The 17,537-nt window shown below is 28.5% G+C and overlaps 2 protein-coding genes across 3 annotated transcripts; both read right to left on the bottom strand.

The window, feature by feature from the left end:
- Positions 1 to 1,741: 1,741 nt before the first annotated feature.
- Y17G7B.17 (Myeloid leukemia factor) lies at positions 1,742 to 9,312 on the bottom strand. Its single transcript, NM_064170.9, has 6 exons — positions 9,190 to 9,312; positions 8,111 to 8,330; positions 7,024 to 7,160; positions 6,600 to 6,733; positions 2,976 to 3,201; positions 1,742 to 2,126 (listed from the first exon to the last, which is right to left on the bottom strand). Exons 1-6 carry the CDS (start codon positions 9,237 to 9,239, stop codon positions 2,012 to 2,014), a joined length of 882 nt encoding a protein of 293 aa, NP_496571.2. The 5' UTR covers positions 9,240 to 9,312; the 3' UTR covers positions 1,742 to 2,011.
- Positions 9,313 to 12,653: 3,341 nt separating this feature from the next.
- On the bottom strand, positions 12,654 to 17,180 carry Y17G7B.18 (putative RNA methyltransferase Y17G7B.18). Of its 2 annotated transcripts, none has more exons than NM_001393208.1 (5): positions 16,937 to 17,180; positions 16,618 to 16,858; positions 16,207 to 16,343; positions 14,712 to 14,982; positions 12,654 to 13,609 (listed from the first exon to the last, which is right to left on the bottom strand). In NM_001393208.1, exons 1-5 carry the CDS (start codon positions 17,168 to 17,170, stop codon positions 13,347 to 13,349), a joined length of 1,146 nt encoding a protein of 381 aa, NP_001379028.1. In that variant the 5' UTR covers positions 17,171 to 17,180; the 3' UTR covers positions 12,654 to 13,346. The 2 variants fall into 2 exon arrangements, with proteins under 2 accessions (NP_001379028.1, NP_496573.1); NM_064172.5 differs by having other exon boundaries at positions 12,655 to 13,609; positions 16,618 to 16,849.
- Between the last annotated feature and the right edge of the window lie 357 nt (positions 17,181 to 17,537).

A 17,537-nucleotide genomic window follows, 5' to 3' on the forward strand; every position in this document is an offset into this window, starting at 1 on the left:
AACCAGGCAACTTGCCGGAATTGCAGTTTTCGGCAAATGGGCAAAATGACAAACAGCCGGAATTGAGATTTTAGGCAATTCAGCAAACCAGCAAATTGCCAGAATTGAAATTTCCGGCAAATCGGCAAACTGGTAAATTGCCGGAATTGCAGTTTTCTGCAAATCGACAAGCTACCGGAATTGAAAGTTTCCAACAAATTGGCAAATTGCTAGAATTGAAATTTCCGGCAAATGGGCAAATCGACAAATTGCCGGCCCATGTTCCCAGGGGGCATCGTGAGAGGGGGCATCGCGTTCTAAGGGGGCATTAGGTCAAAGGTGGCAATTGTTCGTAGGGGGCATCCGTTCAGAGGGGGGCAAACACTCATTGACTACCTTTCGGATCATTGACTACCTTCAGTTGCTCATTGACTACCTTTATCTAATTTTTCAAAATTTATAGTTTTTTTCGCTGAAAAATCAGAATTTTCAATAACATGTTACTTTTTGATGTCTAAGAAGGTCGTGCACTTTCTCATTTCTTAAAATTCCGGAAAAAATGGAGATGAAATCTGATGTATAAATGCTCATTGACTACCTTCAAATGCTCTTTGACTACCTCTATCTAATAAAATTTTCCAAAATTTATTTTTTTGAAAACTTTTCAAAATTTGATCAGATTTTATAGAAAAGTGCAATTTTTGTCGTTTTTCTAGTTTGGATGTTCTGCACACTATTGCAGACGAAAACCTGAGGTATAGTAGAACCCCTAAGCTCAAAAAACGCACTCACTTCGGATGCTGATATCTCCGTGGAAAAAAAATTTATGGCAAAGTGATTAACTACAAAGTTATATATCTTAATCTAAAGTACAACTTTGTAGTTGATTGTTTTTTATCAAAAAATGTGTTGGTCGAGATAAAGTTGTGTAAAGTTTGGCACCTTCATGCTTGTATTTTCTTCTTCTTTTTCTGTCCATATCTCAACCAACAAATTTTTTAATGAAAAAAAAATCAACTACAAAGTTGTACTTCAGATTAAGATATACAACTTTGTAGTTTATTACTTTGTCTTAAAAAATTTTCCCACGGAGATATCAACATCCGAAGTGAGTGCGTATTTTGAATTTTGAGGTTCTACTATACCTCAGGTTTTAGTCTGAATTCGTGTTCAGAACATCTAAACTAGATCAACTACAAACTTTGCATTTTTTCTATAACATCTGATCAAATTTTAAAAAGTTTTCAAAAAAAAATTTAGAAAATTTTTGTAAGGGGTACCCTTTGGATTTTTTTTCATAAATCGAAAAAAAAACATTGAAACCTAAAAAGACCAAATGTTTTTGACACTATTGCCAACAACATTTCAGTTGGACACATTTTATTACAATTTATTGCACTTCTTGTAGAAACGAACATTAGGAACAGAAAATAGCTTAATGACTTATTCTGTAGTAGTTCCAAGCTTTATGAACACATTTTCAAGTACTAGATATCTTCCAATCGAGAGAAGCTCTAGTTGTCTTACAGCTCCAACTTTCCTCAATTACCAGATTTAGCAAACTAATGGGGTACTAAAAACTCATGAGATGTCCGCTGCTAGAAATAACAAAAATTCCGGGTCTCGCCACGAAAGCACCAAAAACCACATGCGCCGAAAATAATAATAATAATAATAATGAAGTCAATTTTTTGTAGTGTTGACCACAAAAAAAGCTGGATTTTTATATTCATGTGCTCCAATTGTAAAAAAAACACAATTTTTTCACAACGATTTTATTTCACTAATCACAAGATTCAATTTTCGTGTTTTTTTTTGGCGGGGAGCGAAAGAGAGGGGTCTCGCAACGATTTTAAAGGTACATGACCCTAAAATTTATCGTGGTGAGACCTGGGAAATGTACAGAAAATTCCTGATTTTTAAAGAAAGAAGAAAAATGTTTGCGTAGGTGGCGGCTGGAAAAAATCTCAATTTGAGATGAATTTTTTTGGGGGAAAGTGGATAAAATTTTGGCAAAAAAAAAAGAGAGAAATTATTGCTGTCCGCGACGTCTTTTTGGGATTGATGAGGCTGCCTGTTCGGCTTCTTCTTCGCTTATTTCACGGATTAGTGGGCCGCCGACACGGTGAGATGTTGAGGAGCGGGAGCTGCAAAAAATTGAATTTTCCGGTAAAATTTGACGGTTTTAGGGGGTTTTTTTTAACGTAAAAATTCAAGAAAACAGTTTTTTAAATCAATTTGGGAATTTAATTGGTTTTTTTTTGGTCGAAAATTGCTGGAATTATTGATTTTTTTTTAATTGAAAAAATCAGAATTTTGGTGAAATTAAAATTCGGCATTTCATTTTGTAAAAAATGAAAAAAAAAACATTAAAATTTCCAAAACGAAAAATTGAATTTTACGCAATCTTTAAATGTAAAAAATTGAAAAAAAAATTTCAATGGGTTTTTTGATCGAAAATTGCTGAAAATAACTTTTTCTCGAAATTTTTGAATTTTTTATTGAAAAATTCGAAAAATTTCCAGAAAAAAGGGTACTGTAGTAGTCGTTGAAGCCGTCTCAGTTTCAGAAAAAAATTTTAAAAATTAGAATTTTTTGTGAATTTTAAATTCGACATTTCATTTTGTAAAAAAATATTTTTTTAAGAAAATTGTGAATCCTCGAAAAATTGAAAAAGTTTTTTGATTGCTTTTTTTTTAGAAAAATCAATTTTTGAATTCAATTGGTTTTTTGAACGAAAATTGCTGACAATCTTGAAAAATTGTGGTTTTTCGGAAAAATTGGGTTCAAGCTGTCTCAGTTTCAAAAAATTTTAAAAAAATCAGAATTTTGGTAAATTTAATTTTGACATTCAATTTTTTAAAAATATTGAATTTTTTTTAATATGTAGTAAATTTTTTTTTAAATCGAAATTATTTTTTATTAGATTTTCAAAAAATCTAAATTTTCGCCAAACTTTTCTTCAAAAATTCCCAATTCTCGAATCCTCAACTCACTGAGCAGTTTCTTCTTCCTCTGGCAAAGTGACAATTGGAGCTCCACGACTTGCTCCACGGCTCTCCATTCGACGGCTCGACGATGATGCTCCAGCTCCACCAAACGGTGATCTTCTCGATGATGATAGTCCATTATCGATTTCTCTTAGGTTGCTGCTCCTGGAGCCACTACCGTAACCCTGGCGAACTCGAGACGAGAATTCACGGTCGAATGCTTCGGCGCTGGCTGGAAAATTGAAGAGGAATTAGAAAAAATATTTAAAAAATTTTCCAAGATTTTTCAGTTAAAAAAATTAAAAATTATAATTTTTAACTTCACAATGCAAAAAATTTCTAAGTGTCAAATTCTTATGATTTCAGTGATTTTATTTTTTTTTTGTGTAAATTAAAATTATTCAAGTTTCAAAAAAACTTTTAAAAATTTTAACCATAACTTTTATGATTTTTTGACATTTTTAAAAAATTAGAATAACTTCAATTTATAGCAATATATTTTCAAAAATCAGAAAAAAATTTTTTTTTCCAATCTTAATTTGAAAATCATCAGCATAATGATATTTTCAATATAAAATCGTTAATATTTTTCGAATTTTTTAAAATTTTTCGACCAGACATTCAATAAAAAAATAATTTTGGGCCAAAAAAATTATTCAAAAATTTCTCAAAAAAAAATCCAATTATATTCTTAAATTTTCTAAAATAAATTAAATTTCAAAATTCTTATGAAATTTTAGTTAGCGATTTTATTATTTTTTTTTTTGGAAATTCGCAGCTTTATTTATTTTTTATTAGAAAAAAATTAGGTAAACTACAATTTACATCAATATATTTTCAAAAACCAGCAAAAAAATTATAAAAATAATTTATTCAGTATTAATTCAAAAACCATCATAATGGTATATTCAATAATTAGAAAAATTTAATTTCCAAAAAAAAAACAGTTCCAATTTCAAAAATACGATAAATTATTCAAATTAAAATAAACTTTTCGCCAAAAAAAAAATATTTTCAGAATTTTCTGTTTTTCTGAAAATTTCCCCTAATATTTGATTGTCCAATTCATTTTTTTTAAATTCCAATTATTTTCTTAAAATTTTCTACAAGAAATTTAATTTTAAAATTCTTTTGATTTCAGTGAATTTAATTTTTTTTTAGTAAATTTTTAAAAAATTTTTAATGATTTTTTGACATTTTTTAAAATTAAATAAACTATAATTTACAGCAATATATTTTCAAAAATCAACAAAAAAATTAATTTATTCAGTATTAATTAAATAACCATTATAATGGTATATTCAATAATTAGAAAAAAAAATTTAATTTTCAAAAAAAAATCGGAAATTTAAATTTTTAAAAATTTGTAATAATATTTGCAATAGTGTAATTTTAATTTTCTTTCGAAACTTTTTTTGTTTTGTTTTTGGCTTTAAAAAATTATTTCCTGCAAATTCCCCTAACATTTAATTGTCCAATTTCATATTTTTATTCAATTTTTAATATCCTGCGCAATTTCCTCAAATTCATGTCCCTTTAATGGATTTCAACACCCCGAAATTCTTGATTTTCCGCCGCCCAAAAATTGGTTGCGAAACAAGATTTTTGATTTTTGCGGAGGTGATTTCAGGTGAAAGTTTAGGGGAAAGACAGCTGACAAATTGGAAGTTAGAGAATGTTAGAATTGGAGAGAGTGTAGAGAAAAGAATAGGTGGGCACACCCATTGGCTTTGTTTTAAGAAGTTAGATGGAATGAATGAAGGTTATGATTTTTCTATTTTGGAGAAAAATTGGAGAAAATGAAAAAAATATTCCAAGTGATTTTCAACAGACATCGAAAAAAAAATTGCATAATAATAGTTTGAGAACATTTGGAAAATTCAATATTCTAGAAAAAGTTATATATACATATACATATGCATATATATATATATATATATATATAGTAATGACTTTTTCTAGAATATTGACCTTATATATGTATATATAAAATACGAAATTAAAAAATAAAATATTAAGAGAAAATTGCAGAAATGCCGTTTGGAAAATTCGGAAAAAATTTTTTTGGCCAGAAATTAGTTTCGGGAGAAAATTAAAATTACACTATTGCAAATATTATAACGAATTTTTAAAATATCAATTCCTGATTTTTTTTTGGACATCGAAATATCAAATTGGACAATAAAATATTAGGGGAAAATTGCAGAAACCCAGAAAATTCTGAAAATAATTTTTTGGTCCCGAAATTCATTTTTATTGAAAAATTGAAAAATTCGTAAATAAAATTACGATTTTTGTTTGGAAATTAAAATTTTTCTCTAGCTATTGAAAATATCGTTATGATGATTTTAAAATGAAAATTGGAAAAAATTAATTAATAAACTTTTTTTGACGGTTTTTGGAAAATGAATATATGTTTATACATACATACATGTATATGTATTAGTTAATGTGTATGATATATATATATATATATATATATATATATATATATATATATACATACACAGTAACTTATATATATATATATCATAATCGTCTGTATAACACATAGTACAAATATCGCAGTTTATCAATTTAAAAAAACCTTCCAATTAGGAATTCTAGATTTTTCAGAAATTCAAAATTTTAATACACAGCTTGAATTTATCTATTAGGTCTCCAAATAAGTTCCGGGTCAAAAATCATAACTTTGTTCGCTGCAAATCGATTTTTATGAAACTTTGGGAATTCATATTATCAACCATGGTCTTTCATTTGACAATAGCCACAAAATTGTTTGACCACCCCAAGTGGCCTATCTCGGAGCCAATTTTTTCAGGCATTTTTCAGATCTCGCTCCTTTTCAGCTTTGAATTGATGTTTTTGTGCGGATTTTTCTTTGTTTAGAATATATTATTAGAAAACGACAAAAGTTTGGAAAAAAATCCGTCCAAAAAATTTTTTTTGGTTGATCGTCCAAAAATCTTCGAAAAAAATTTTTGTCGAAATTCTAGATTTTTTCTACAAAAATGATATAACCAAGTGTAAACTATTTTTACACATACAAAACACATCAGTTTAGTTTGATACACTAAAATGATAATAGAAAATATAGTTTTTCGGATAATTTTGAGTTTTTTGAATATTTCTTGAGATTCAAATTTCAAACTAAAATGAGTTTTATGTGTAAAAATGGTTTACACTTGGTTACATCATTTTTGTAGAAAAAATCTAGAATTTCGACAAAAAATTGTTTCGAAGATTTTTGGACGATCAACCAAAAAAAATTTTTTGGACGGATTTTTTTCCAAACTTTTGTCGTTTTCTAATAATGTATTCTAAACAAAGAAAATTCCGCACACAAACATCAATTCAAAGCTGAAAAGAACCGAGATCTGAAAAATGCTTGAAAAAATTGGCTCCGAGTTACGACACTTCGGACGGCAAAAAAATTTTGTGACTATTGTCAAATGAAAGATCATGGTTGATAATATAATTTCCCAAAGTTTCATAAAAATCGATTTGCAGCGAACAAAGTTATGATTTTTGACCCGGAACTTATTTGGAGACCTAATATCAAAAAACTAGGTGATGTATGCATTATTGTAAATGATTAATTCTCAAAACCATATAAGTCAATCTTCTCACCTTCATCCAAATTCTGGAATCTCTGTTGTTTCCGAACATTTCCTTCGCGATCCCGTTTCTTGTCAATAAAATGCGAACGATCTCCAATCGAGTGTCCGATTGACATTGACGATTCGCCATTTTTGTCGACGCGTCTGGAATTTTTGGTTTTTGTTGCTTTTTGGAAGGAAAATAATTACAGAAAAATATTTAAAAAAGTTATAATAATTTATAAAAAGTCGGTTGCCGATTTGCCGAAAAATTTTTTATTCCGGCAAAAATTGGTATTTGATCAACAAAAAATATTTTTCAAAATCCTTTTTTTTTTCTAGAATATTAACATAGTAGTATTGGTATTTTAATAGCAAAATTGATATTTTTTCGAGTTTATTTGAATCTTCCGATTTTTTAATTAATTTTTCCCAAATTTCTAAAATCCCCTCACCTTTTAGTCTCTGTGACGTCACCATGTCGCCTGACAGTCTGCTGCTCGACACGTGGCTTTCCGTCGGGTCCGATTGTCATTACACTTGAGCTCATGTACATATTGGCACCCTGTCCTGGCGGTGGCATCATCATTCCCTGCAACAAAAAATTGTGTGAAAAAATTCAAGTTTTCAAATTTGGAAAAAAAATCGTCAGTTCATTGGAGCGCATTTGTAATAACTTGAAAAAAAGTGTTTACTTGCGCTCTTTTGAAATTTTTATGCGAATGTGTAATATTCAAACGAATTTTTTTTTGTAAAAATAAACAAAAATTTCGAATTTTTTAATATATTAATCGAAAAATCAACAAAAAACTGTTTTTGCGAAAATTTCCAAAAATTTGAAAAATCGCTTGTTCATTGGAGCACATTTGTAATAGTTTGGAACAAATTGTAGTTTTAATTGCGCTCTACCGGACTTTTAAGATTATTATGCGAATGTGTAATATTCAAGCCAAAATTTTTTTTTTAATTTGTAAATATTCGTTCTTTTAATCGAAAATTGTAATAATTCGGAAAAAAACCGAACTTTTTAGATTTTTATGCGAATGTGTAATATTCAAACGAATTTTTTTTGTTGGAAATAATAAAATTTTCGGCATTTTTAAATATTCGTTCTTTTAATAGAAAAATCAATAAAATTAAAAAACCGAAAAAAAAGGCAAAATTTTGAAAAAATCGCCTGTTCGTTGGAGCGCATTTGTAATAGTTTGGAAAAAGGTGCCTCACTTTAGAGATTTTTATGCGAATGTATAATATTCAAAAAAAACACCAAAATTGAATTTTTTCAAACTTTGCAGCAATAAAGTGCGCTCTACTGAGAATTTTCGTAAAATGTATAATATTTTTCTAGGTTTTGAAGCGATTTTTCCTGAAAATTTTGATTTTTGGGGAAAAAAATTGAAAATTTTCAGTGATTTTTGTATTTTTCCGTCTTTTTTTTCCAGATTTCTCCTTTTTCAGAATTTTCAAAAAAAAAATCGATTTTTCGCGAAAAAGGCTCATTTTTTCTGATTTTTTCACAAAACTACATTTTTTTTCCCGTACCATTCCACCGAGACCACCCAATAGTCCTCCAAACGGAGCAAACGGATTCATCTCGAGCTCTTGGCGTCGGCGACTCGGCTGCTGTCCACTTCCATCAGTAATTGCTCCAAATGGGCTTGGGACCATAAGCCCGCCAAACATTGGGCCGCCCATTCCCATATTTCGTAGCATACCGCCCGTCATCATATTCATGTCTGACATCATTTGTTGGTGCATTTGTCTGAAAAATTTGGAGGTTTGGCGGGAAATTTTCAAATGTTGAAAATTCCAAAATTTTAGAACAAAAATGAGCTTTTTATCCTTTATCACTAAATAATGATAACGCAACAATCAAAAATTGTTTTAAAAATAAGAAAAATTCAAATTTTTACGAACGAGTAATATTATTATCAATTCCATAAATATTAGCGATAGTGCGATGGAGCGCGCTTGCAATTTTCTAAATTTTGAAATAAATAAATAGCTCTATTGTCAAATTAAAAATCTATATTCACGCACCGAAAAATAAGAAAAATGGAAATTTTTTACGAGCGAATAATATTATTATAAATTCCTCAAAAATTATCGATAGTGCGATGGAGCGCGTTTTCAATATTCTTAATTTTTATATTAGTTCAACATTTCCATTTTGTATAAAATTCCAGATTTTAATACAAAAATTGTTATTCCAATGAAAACAATTATTATTAAATCGTGGAAAATTAGATATAGTGCGATGGCGCGCATTTGCAGTATTTTCAATGCAAATGCGCTCCATCGCACTACAGCTAATTTTCTACGATTTAATAATAATAATATTATTCGTTGGAATAACAATTTTAGTATTAAAATCTGGATTTTTATAAAAAATGGGAATGTTAGAGTAAATTAAAAATTAGAAAATTGCAAACGCGCTACATCGCAAAATCGCTAATTTTTAAAGAATTAATAATAATAATATTATTCGTTCGTAGAAAATTTCAATTTTTTCGTAGTTTTCTGTGCAAGATATAGATTTTTAATTCAATTTAGCATTAGAGCGAATTTTTTTTTTCAGATTTTTGAATTATTGTGCAATAGAGCACATTTGCAAAACCTACCCAAAACTGTGCATAGCGCCCATTGGGAAATCATCGTCTCCGTTGAACATTTTCGGTGGAATGAGCGTGAAAATAAATAATTGATATATTTAAAATATATATAGATGTCGAGTAGTTGCAAACCTGAAAACGCAAGAAAATTAAATTTTTTTGGAATAAAAAAATTTTTTTCGAAAAATCAGTGTCAAATACCTAAAAAAAAGAAGAATAAATCAAAAAAAGTTTTGGTCAAAAAAAAATTTTTTTTTTCAAAAATGATTCATGTATGTGCCGATGTTATCAGTACTTCGGGGCATAAAAGTAATAGAAAATGTGAGAAAAAAAAAGGGAAAACGATGGGAAAATGCCATCTGAGTAAAGAATATAAACAATGATAAGGGGGAAATGTGAAATTTATTGGGTTTTTTGAATTTTTTTTTTTAGAAATTTCGAGGAAAATTGCCATTTTGAGAGTTAAAAAATTTTTTTTAAACAGAATTGAAAATATTTTTTTTTCAAATTTTCGGAAAAAAATTTAATTTGTAGAAATAATAACACTATTTCGAAAATTCTGAATCTTACAAAAATTTCTAATTTTCTTTTTTTAATTATTAAAAATTAAAAAATTGTTTTTTTTTTTCGGAAAAAAAGGAAACCATTTTTTTCCTAATTTAAAAAAAATTCCGATTTTTATTTTTTCAGTACAATTAATAACTGGAAAATTTGAAAAAAAAATTAAATTTTGAAATTGAAATTTTTTAACATAAAATTAATTTTTTCCGGGAAAATAAAGAACAAAACTTTTCCAAAAAATAATTTTTTTGAAATTTTGAGCTAAAATTTGAATTTTTCATAATTTTTGCTGTTCAAAAAAATTTAAAACTTGCGGAAATAATCTTAAAATTTTTTAAGTGTTTTTTTTTGTTTAAATAATTGAATTTTCAGGTGTTTGAAAAAACGGCAGTTTTATTTTTTCTGTTAGTTTGAATTTTTTTTAATTTTGCGCTAAAAATTAAAATTCCTCAAATTTTTTTGGCCATTTTTTCAGGATTTTAAGACTTTTTGCGATAAGAAAATATTTTCTTAACTAATTTTTTTTCTAATTTTTCGGAATTTTTTTTCCGGTTTTATTTTATTTTTTTCGTATTTTACTATTCTTTTATTTGTCAAAAATTTCCGACAATTTCCAATTTTTCCGTACAGTAATATTAGCTAAAAATATTACAAAAAAAATTATTTTTCCAATTTTTTTCTGAATTTTCCTAGAAAAAAGTCAATTTTTTTTTGAAATTTTTAGGTAAAATTTGACTTTTTTTAGATTTAAAAAAATTGCCAGCCCCCAAAAAACTACCGGAAATGCCGCTTGAACGAGCATGAATAGAAAGGTTGAATTGTGTCGGAAAGCGCAGAAAATGCAATTTTTGTTTAAGAAATCAAAAGTTTCTAATACAGAAAATTTCAATTTTAGTTCGTTTCTGCATTTTCTTGAAAAAGAAGAAATGTAGAGTTTCGGTCGGAACAGGTGGCTGGAATGTGCTGCATTTTATGTTTTTATCGCTTATGATACACACATAAAAATTGGAAGTTAGAGTTGGAAAATTGAACATTTTTCGGAGAAACTGGTTGGAATTGCCTTTTTTAATAGAAAAATAATATAATATGTGAAAATGGCTAATAAATGGTTTTATTAAAATTTGGATATTTTTTATTTTTTTAGTAATTCAATATATCCATGTTTTAACAATTGTTTATCAAAAAAAAAATCCAAAAAATCACTTTTTATGAATACTTCTAAACACAAAAACATCAGATTTTCAAGAATTTTCAGTCAAAAATGGTCTTAAAAAGCCCAGAAAATCGAGTTTTTAGTTTGAATCAAATTTAGTTTGAAAAAAAAAACCAATTTTAATGAAAAAAGTTATATTTCAGAAAATTTTCACTCGAAAAATGTGAAATTTTTAAAAATAAAATTTATGATTTTTTTTCAAAAATTATAAACTTTTTTTTAGAAACATTTCAGTTAGTCTAGGAAATCGCAGAAAAATGTATAAATTTTCGATAAACAATTATTTTTTTGTTGAATTTTTAGATTTTTTCTAAAGCTTTGAAAAAATTTGAAAGTCTCTGAAAATCCACGAACAAAATTGGAAAATATTTGGAATTTTTTCCGCAAAAACCACAATTTTTGGTTTCTTAGTAATATAATTTTCATTTTTTACAATAAAAACTATAAGAAAGCATCTTCAAAATCTTAAAAACCAGTAATTTTGAATGTTTTTTAAAAATTATCTTTTTCTAAATTCAAAAAACGCGAAAAACTTAAAGGAAAATTCAGAAAATTGCCTATTTAAAAATAAATATGTTGTTTTTTCAGATAAAAATAGTTTACTAAAGCTTTAAAAACTTGTAAATCACAGGAAAAGCCTTTAGAAAATCGAAAAAACCGTCAAAAACTTTTTTAATAGATTTTTTTTTTGAAAAACACTCAGATTTTTAAATCATAAAGCTATAAGAATATATAAAATTGTTCCAAAATTTTAAAAATTAGCAATTTTCACTCTATTTTTCAATAAGCCATCAAAAACTAAAAAGTAACGTTGCTGGCCAAAAACACGAAGCGACAACGGAGACAGCTGAGAGTAGAAACAGAAGAAACCACGTGGATAGAGAATGGAGACAGCGAGAGATGCAGAGAAACCACAGAGAGAGAGATGAGAGACGCAGATGAGAAAAGATACTTGCAACGGGGAGGAGGAGGAGGGACACTCTTCGAGAATGTTCCAGGTGTTGTGGTGAATGGGAAAACAATTACCAAGTTGTTAATATTATCGATTTTTTTTTGGAATTTAGAGATAATGTTCAAGAAAAGTTAGACACTTTTCACAAACCCGAAAATTCATCCAAAATTTTTTTAACGAAAAAATTATACTTTTTTTCAGTTTTTTTTCGAGAAAAAGAGATTTTAATCTAGATAGTTGTTTTCTGAAAAAATAAATTCTAAAAATATTTTTTTCCGGTTTTATTTTCCTGAGAAAAATCGAAAAAAAATGATTAGAAAATTAGCAAACAATTTCGAATTTTTTTTTTGAAAAAATGCCAGGATTTTAGGATATTTTCCGAAAAATCTTTATAACATTTCTTGAAATATCGGAAAATCGAAAATCTTTCTTTTTTCGATTTTTTAAAGAAAAATGCTATGAAAATTGCGCAAAATATACGTTACCTAGGGTCTCGACACGACAATTTTTTGTCAAATGTGAAAAGGTGTGCACCTTTAAAGAGTACTGTAGTTTTAAACATTCGGAATTTTTCCCAGAATTTCAAATTACAGTACTCTTTAAAGGCACACATCTTTTTGCATTTTCAACCAAGATTTCAAAAACTTTTTGTAGAAAAGAGGAATTTTAAGAAATTTGGATTAATGAATAAATATATATCGGGAAATTTTAACTCAAAATTGTTTTTTAAATAACAAAAAAAAGAAAAGGAAATTCACAGATTTTTTGCATTAATAAATATAAAAATTCACCGTTTTTAGAGAATTGAAAAAGAACAAACAGTTCTAAAATAGAATAAAGTCGGTAAAATGGGAGCAACATTTAAAAAATAGAACAAAAAATGGGTAATTTTGTGAGGGAGGGGGCAGGGGAAGACAAAAAATAGGGGAAAAAAAAAGAAAAATTTTGGGGGTTTTGAGCAAAAATTATGGAAAATTCACTGAAAATAAGGCAAAAATTTTTTCAACATTTTCAAATTTTTGCACGAAAGCAGTCTAAAAAATTCGATTTTTTTTGTTGGCAAAATTCTAGAAAAAATTGGAATTTAAACTTCAATTTTCTTAGAAAACTAGGAAAAACTGAAAATATATTTTTTTTGTTTTTTTTGGGGATAAAGTTAAAAATGTCTCGAAACTTAATTAATGAAACTCGACTGAAAAGCTTTAAATTCCACATTTCCCGGTTTTTTTCCTAGAAAACACTCCAAAAAGTTGATCTTTTGACATTTCTAGCAAAAAAATGTCTTTTTACACATTTTTTTTTGAAAATTCACATTTTTGATGGTTTTTTTACAAAAAAAAAATGGTAAAATTCAATAAAAATCAGAGAACAAAAGGGGAGAAAAATTGGGTAAATATAATGTTTTTAGGGGTAATTGGGGCAATTTTGAGCGAAAAATTGTCAAATATATCCCAGCGGAATGGCGTCAGTTTTCGGGTGCAATGGCTTCAAATAAACATCAATCGGACGTTCGAATCCTTTTGATTTGGCTCCGACGACGCCCAGCTTTTCCACAGATTCAAATCCGACAGTTTCGATGAGCCACATCTCGAAATCCTCGGGCTTAAACTCGATTTTCGAGTAATTTGCCTTCAACTCCTCGCTCATTTTTGCACGTTTTTTGTAGCTGTCGAATGCTTGTGGTTCGATGATTAGGCGGCCTCCTGGAAAAATCAAAATGTAGATGTATTTTTGGAAAAGAAAATGTTTTTTAATTCTGATTTCTCTCTGAACTTTTTTGGTGAAAATTATATAAAAATTTAAATTGAAATTGTATTGAAAATTTTAATTTTCGCAGTATTCTTCTTTTTTTTAATAAAAAACTTTAATTTTAAACATTTTGGAAAGTTTTAGAGTTTTTATTTTTGGCTGAATAAAAACTTTAAGGTTATATTAAAATTTGAATTCCCGATTTTTTAAGCCGGTAAAGAAAAATTAGTTAATTTTTTCTAAAAATGTAATTTAATTGTTCTTTTTTTTTCAACTTTTTTTTCCGAAAAAGCTCTGGATTTCAGCCAAAAATTCGAGAAACTTCTCTACAGTACTTCCTTTAGATTATGAAAATCTTGCAAAACTGACACTCCGAATAAACAAAAAGGGCATGTTTACACACACATGGGTGGTTGACGCAATTTTCGGTATCAGGAATTCAAAAACAAACACACAAAATTTCGAAATTGACTGCGCTGCTTCTGCTGCCAGGTTGTCAAGGCGAAGGGGACGGTTCTAATAAATTTCGAATTTAAAATTTTTTTTTGAAATTCTGATTTTCAAAATTTCGCTGTACCTGATTTTTGAATTCTATATTTGATTTAAAATAATGTTGTTTTTTATTTTTTTATTTTCACACAGTTTCCCATATAAAAAACCTTGATAACCCGATGGAAATTCGCGAAAAACTTCAAACTTTTTTAAATTTTTTCGGAAAATGGTTGAAAATTTGAAAAACGGCATTTTACATCGAATATTGAATTTTCAGTGAAAAGTTAGAAAAAAAGACGAATTTGGTGAGAAAACGCGGAAAATGTCGAAAATACATGATTTATTTTTGCAAAATTGGAAAAAAATTACATTTTTAAAATTTTCGGTTGTCCATTTTCTATAATTAAAAAAAAATTTATTATTATATGTCTCCAAATTAAAAAAAAAATATTTGAAGACATATAATAATTTAAAAAATAGCTTTTTTATTTGTAGAAAATGCTCAATTTACTAAAAAACTTGTTTTTTTTTTTTGCAAAAATTTCTCTGAAATTTCTGCCTTACCAGGATGAAGTTGAGCATAAGCTCTTCTAAAGAATCTCCTCATTCCATCATCACCCCAATTCAAATGAATCCATTTTGTAATTGATAATGCAAGAATCACATCAAATTCCGGTTGAATCATATCAAGCATCTCATCCGATTCCAGTACATAATTCTCTTTTTTAAACCAAATATTATCGGGGAATTTTGTGGAAAATGATCGAGGAGCTTCGTTTCGTTGGCTTACTGTGCCGAATTGTACACCAAATGAGGCGGGGAATTTTCCGGATACCTGGAATAATTGGAAAATTTAAATCGTTTTTTTACGAAATTTTCGGCCGAAATTGGGTGATTTTCTGAAATTTTTAGAGTTTAAATTTATTTTTATTCAAAAAATTGGAAATTTGTTCAAATAAAAGTTATATATCCTTTAAATTCCTCGAAAAAATTTATGTGGAGAAATTGAACATTTTTAGGTTTTTTTGGAATTTTTTCAACGTTCCGACCAAAATTGTTCAACAGACCCAATTTATACTCCTGATACCGAATATCAGTGTGGAAAAAATCAAAAAAATTTCCCTAATTTTATATTAATTTTTTAAAATCCGAAAATCCATTGGTTTGTTAAATTCAAACGACAAATTTTGACTGATAACCGTGCCGCAGGTGTGTGGATTTACGAGATTTATATTTTTAATTCATTTTTATTGAATTTTCACACCGATTTTCCCGATTTTTCTCGTTTTTTTTCGATGTTTTACTTTGAAATTCTTGTAGTTTCCATTAATTTATAGACTGTTCATTTATCAGATTCATAAATTAATGGAAATCACAAGAATTTCAATGTACAACAACGAAAAAACGAGAAAAATCGGTATAAAAATTAAATAAAAAATTAATTCATAAATCCACACCTGCGGCAAAATTTGTCGTTTGAATTTAACAAACCAATGGATTTTCGGATTCTCAAAAATTAATATAAAATCAGGGAATTTTAGGATTTTTTTTTTCGAAATTTCAGGCCGAAATTGTGGGATTTTCTGAAATTTTTAGAAAAGTTTGAGAATTTTCATTTTATTTTAAAAATTGGAAATTACTCGAAAAAATACATTTTCACAAAATATCTAATTTTTATTTAATTTTTAATTTTTTTCTCAGATTTTTTTTTTGATATAATTTTAAAAAATAATTAGATTTTTCCAAAAACAAATTAAATTCTTTATAATTTTTTGGTTGCAATTTGAGACATTTTCCGAAAAAAAAGGTTTTTTTTCGGTTATTTTTAAAATGTTAATTTTTTGAAAAATCTGGGTTTCCTATAACCAATAAATTTTTATGTAAAAATTCAAAATTTCCGGAAAATTTTCAGAATTTAGCGATTTTTTTCAATATAAAATGCTTTTTCAACAAGAAAATTTAAAGAATTTTGAGTTTTTCCGTGATTTTCAGCAATTTCCTGGTCTGTCCAGTGTCCAGAAAATGCGATTTTCTTCAATTTTTCTCCAGAAAATCGGACCTCAGTCTCATGATCACAATAATGTCGAATATTCTTGCGTGCAACTCCAATCAAATGCTCATCAATATCAATTCCGATAATTCGACGCGGCGAGAAGTCTTTTGCGATGGAAAGAGTCAGGAAACCAGCGTTACAACCTGAAATATTGGAAAATTCAGTGAAAAAAGAAAATTTTGCTCTAAAAATTAGATTTTAGAGCGCTTTTGAGTGAAAATTAGAAATTTCAAAATGAAACATTTAGTGAAAAAGTCTGAAAATTGTCCGAAAATTCAAATTTTCACCGAAATTTTTCCGTAAAATTCAAAATTTCTAGTTTAATATCGGTTTTTTGACGATTTTTCTCAAGATTTTTGGCTTAATTTCTACAAAAATCCAAGAAAAATCCTTTTCAGCTTTTCCCTATTTTATTACCAATATCAAGAGCCTGCTTGTGCTCGAACCAATCCTTCTGAAAAACTGAAAGCCGCTTGTCAGACTCTCCAGGATTCAAACGGATTCCGTAATATCTGTCGAAATTCCCGTATCGATATTTTTTATTGAAATATTCGGTTTTTTGTTTCCGATTTTCGGCGGCACTTTTCTCCTCTTTACTGAGTTGTGGGGGGCGACGGGAGTCCTTTCGCGGTGAATTGTATTGATTTTTCTGCAATTTCTGAGAGAAAATTAGATAATTTTATGGAAAAATAGAGATTTTTTGGGTCAAAAATCCCAAAATCCAAAAAATCCCCACCTTAAACGGCGAATTTTCGGCTGGTTTCTCCGATTTTTCATCCTTTTCCACCTTCCGCTTCTTGGAACGCTCGGTCGTTGGATCCAGAAGCCCTAGACGCTTCTTCTCCTCTTCCGGATTCTCGGTTAGCTCGATTTCAATGTTGAGCGGGTCGGTTTTCGAGCCTCCTGGCGCGAAAGTGTCGCGGTAGAAGCGTTTTCGGCCTCGAAAGGAGCCGCGGCGGTGGCTGGACATGGCTGGACAGCTGAAAATCGATAGTTTTGAGTTTTTCTGAACTTTCTGGCAAAAAATTGAAGAAAAACTATAGAAATTGAGCGAAAAACGATGAAAAATCTATTTTCGTAAAAAAATTCCATTTTCAAAATTTCGCAATAGAGCGCACTTGCACTATTTCATTTGCGCGGGTTTTTAAAAACGAAAGGTCAAAAAATGTGGCTAGCACCAGAGAGAGGAAGATGTGCATGTGCGCGGAGACACAGAGCACAGAGCACAGAGCAGCTTCATGCATATTGCGGGGTCTCCCAGGAATTTCACATCACATAAAAATAAAACGTTAAGCAAAAATTAATGTGTTTATTAGAAATCTCAAATAAAACAATTG

Source organism: Caenorhabditis elegans, chromosome II, assembly GCF_000002985.6.
Source record: "Caenorhabditis elegans chromosome II".
NCBI classification, from domain to species: Eukaryota; Metazoa; Nematoda; class Chromadorea; order Rhabditida; family Rhabditidae; genus Caenorhabditis; species Caenorhabditis elegans.